Genomic DNA, 4,140 nt, shown 5'->3' on the forward strand with positions numbered 1-4,140 from the left:
CTTCAAGAATATCAACATTCTCTTCAATAATAGATTTTTCGCCCTTATTATTATCGTAGAAGATCACACCTTTTCCATGAGGATTAGTTATCCTTTTTTTTTATCTGTCTTCTCACTATCATCCAAGGCCAAAAATTTGGTGGTCTTTGATTAGCATTTATATCTTATTGAGTCTTGAATTATGCAGTCTTACTGATTTGGTCACTAGCATTTTCATGATTCTGATTATTTTCCGAATTAGCATCCTGATCGTTTTCCAGATTAGCATGCTCCCTAGCGTTTACTCCCTCTTAGCTGTCCGCCTGATCCACCACAGTCTCACTACATTGGTTTATTTGGTGCCCGTATTTGCCGCAAGTGAAAAAGATCTGATAGAGCCCTTCATATCCAATGTTCAACTCACTACCAAGAACCGAAATTTGTGGCACAAATTTTTATCTCAGGTCGATTTCAACACATATACGAACAAATCTTCCTCTAGAATGGATAGAAGTGGTGTAATCAATTTTAAGCATATGACCAATAGTCGAACCCACATGCCACAAGAAGTGAGGATTGTAGAGCTCGATCAGGAGTTTAGGAATGTGAATCCATGCAGCAATTTTCTTGACTTCATTCAGAAAATTCAAAAAAAATGGCTTTTATCTTTGCACGATGAAGTAGTGTTCAGCAATCATCCAATATCTTTTTATAAGTACGTACGAATAATCTTCTTCATCTGAAAAATAAACAAAAAAATAGTCACAATCCATATTAATTATATTGATACTGTTCTATGAAAGCCAAGTCCATGCATTAGCCTAGAACTTTAACAATCAATGCATTGAACCAAGACTTGTATCATTCATTAAACTCTTCTTTTGACACCGAAATGGTAGGACAAGGATCAAAGGATTTTTCACCAAAATCTTCCTTTTTCGTATCCATATACCAACGATCCCGAGGATTTGGAGCATTTTTTTGATATCGTCCATATTCATCTTATCTCCTTCCGAATTGAGGCCAGGTGCCGTCAACAGGAAGTCCTTAAAAGAGATCTTTGCCAAGTTCTCAACATGTTAGTCTTGCACTACGATGTCCATACTTGTTGGGTTGATTGAGGTCGACATCCTCCCCCATCTTGACTTTTGTTGTGCTTCATTTTTTCAAATCTTCTTTTTGGGTGGAACTCTAGCAGAGCTTTCTTTCATCTTTTCAAAATTAATATCTGAAAAAAAAAAAAACCCTAATAACTTGTCATCGTATTATATGAAAAAGTTAATTTCAATTAATAAACCACAATGTGACTTATATTTCATGTCAGCCGGACCAAAAAAAGTCACACTCCAAGTGTTTCCTTCTCCTGCTTCCAACACATTTCAGCAGATGGGAAGAAAATACCCTTTCTCCCAATAGCATAACCCATAGATTAGATTTTAGCATTGGGCGTATGGCATGAGTTTCTGCTCTTTTTCAGAGTTCAGACCAACTAAAAAATTTCATTATTCATTTCCTAATTTGTTATCAAACAAACATTGGCGGTGAGTGGTTTTTTGAGGGTTTTCGTTGTCGTTTTGCACATCTGAAATCAGGTTTCAACAATGGCGGAAACAAGCTCAGCAAAGGTACAGAAATTCTTCGAGGACCTGGAATCCCACAAGGCTATCCTCACCACCTGCACCAACCTCTTCGCCGCCCTCTCACACCGCTTCACCTCCCTCGACACCTCCCTCCACCAAAAATCCCAATCCCTCGATTCCAAGCTCCAATCTCTCCAATCCCGCTCCCACCAAACCCTCGAAGAACTCCGCCACCGCGACTCCTCCATCCCCGAGCGCGAGTCCGCCGGCAAGGAATCCGCATCCCTCAGGGCGGAGATATCCGCCTCCATATCCGAGGCCGTGGACCCCCCAAGGCTGGTCCTCGACGCCGTCGAAGAATTCCTGAATTGCAAGCTGGCTAAGTCTGGCGTCACCGATAAGAGATGGGCCTGCGGGATCCTGATTCAGGCTCTCTTTCCGGAATCTGGTGCCGGAGCAAAGCGTCCGGAGTTTTCTCGGCGGATTGTGGAGAGGGCGGTGGGGCTGGTGGAGCTGTGGAAGAGGCAGATGGACGAGGAATCGGAGAATGGAACTGTTGGTGCTGCGGAGGTGGTGATGTTTCTGCAGATGGTGGTGTGTTTTGGACTGAGGTCTATGTTCGATGATGACTATTTGAGGAAGTTCGTTATGGAGTTTGCGTCCAGAAGGGACATGGCTAAGCTTGCTGCCATGTTGGAATTCGGTGACAAGATGATAGGTTCGTGTGCTGTTCTTTCTCTAATTGTGTCTTAGCATTTTGTTTGAGGATTGTTTATTTATTTGTACTTGCTAATGATACATTGTTGCTGCAGTTAGAGTGTGACTGATTTATTTATTTGGTAAGTGTATATACTTCTCATATAATGTTGGATTTGCATGTTATATAGTGGGTTGATGGAATGGAACTTGTAACATGATGACATTGATCATAATTAGATGTGACTATACAGGTCTTTATTATTATTATTATTTACTAACACGATATTTGTTATACTTTTAACCCTATAAGTAATGGAGATAGCAGAGTTTGATTAGATTTGTGAATTTTGATTAGTATATTGAAAACATTTCACAAAAGGATGCATGTTTTGGAGGACTGATGAAAGAAAGAATTATATGCAGATATAATAGATGAACTAGTAAAAAATGGCAAAGAGGTAGAAGCTGTTTATTTTGCTTCAGAATCTGGTTTGACTGAAAGGTTTCCTCCAGTCGACCTGCTCAAGTCCTGTCTTCGGAACTACAAGAAGAATGCTGCTATAACGTCGAAGAAGGGAAATAACAATCAGGCTGCTACGGTCTGGATCTTACCTATTGAATTCTGTTCTATAGGTTGTTTTAAAGTTCTCCTCTGATTATGCCTTCAGCAACTTTCTTAAGCCTGTCTCACTTTTCAGGATGATTCAACCACTTTGGAGTTGAATACAATTAAGGCCATAATCAAATGTGTAGAAGATCACAAGCTGGAATCAGAATTCAACCTCGATAATTTGAGGAAGCGGGTTACACAGTTGGAGAAAACAAAGGCTGAAAGGAAGAAGAGCGCAACAGCTGGTAAACCTAAGAAGCGCAGCATCCGTGCTGGAGGAGCGGGTTCTTCCCGTCCATCCAAATCAGCCAAATTCCATCCGCATCCATCCTCGTCTTCCAGTCGCAGGAACCTGGCACCTTCTCTGCAGCCTAGTCCCAATGCCAGATTTTCAAGCGCATTCAACTATCCCAGTCAGACTGTATATGATGCCTCAGCTACTGCTAATCCTTATGCTGCAACCTATGGAGCTGCCCACACTCAAAGCCCCGCTGGGATGACCCAACAGCATTACTCACTCCCCGTTGACAATTTGGGTCCACCCGGCTACCGATCCAGCACTGCTTATGTAGCACAGTCTAGCTACGGCATGTATGATTATGGAAATGCCACTCTATCCACTTATCAACCTCCATACACAGTGGATCAATCTAGCTACAGGGGATGAGTTTTCTTTGCTTCCTCCTGCTCTTGAATCTTGTCGTCAGTTCCTTAGAAAATGGAGAAAAAAGCAGCTGCCTTTTTTTTTGCCTCTTAATTTTTCCGTTTCCTTTTGGGAATTTAGGTTGTAATTGGTAATCACAGAGCAATTAAGTCAAGGTAGGTTCCTCACCATTCCTGTATCTTTTCTACTATTTTTATACTATCTACTGGTCCTTGCCGTTTTGAATGCATGGCGGAAGTAGCTTCTGAAAACATGAGTAAAAAGATTACTTGTGCTTTTAATCTTTAATCACAATGGCATGCCTTTTTATCTGTGATCTTTACAGCATATAGTAGTGCTAGTGCATTTATTCTTTTGGGTACAACTTACAAGGGTTGAAGGATACAGCAAAGCTCACCCTTTGAAAAAGAACAAAAACCGAGTGCCATAATTCTGTCAATAGAATTCCCATAGAATCAACACGGAACCCGCTGGTGAACCGGTAAGAGCTAGCTTTGGGGTTTTGATAAGAATGAAAAGAGTTTAACAGGTTTTGTTGGTATGTCAACTAATATGTCTGTTGAGCTTTTAGCCTAGCTCTAAGTACTGCATGCTCATGGCTTGGGATC

At 41.1% G+C, this 4,140-nt stretch overlaps 1 protein-coding gene across 1 annotated transcript; it reads left to right on the plus strand.

Moving 5' to 3' along the window:
• LOC107630299 (FRIGIDA-like protein 4a) lies at window positions 1,003–3,843 on the plus strand. Its single transcript, XM_016333398.2, has 3 exons — window positions 1,003–2,277; window positions 2,682–2,857; window positions 2,957–3,843. Exons 1-3 carry the CDS (start codon window positions 1,581–1,583, stop codon window positions 3,533–3,535), a joined length of 1,452 nt encoding a protein of 483 aa, XP_016188884.1. The 5' UTR covers window positions 1,003–1,580; the 3' UTR covers window positions 3,536–3,843.

The sequence above is a fragment of the Arachis ipaensis genome, chromosome B03, assembly GCF_000816755.2.
Source record: "Arachis ipaensis cultivar K30076 chromosome B03, Araip1.1, whole genome shotgun sequence".
Taxonomy (NCBI): domain Eukaryota; kingdom Viridiplantae; phylum Streptophyta; class Magnoliopsida; order Fabales; family Fabaceae; genus Arachis; species Arachis ipaensis.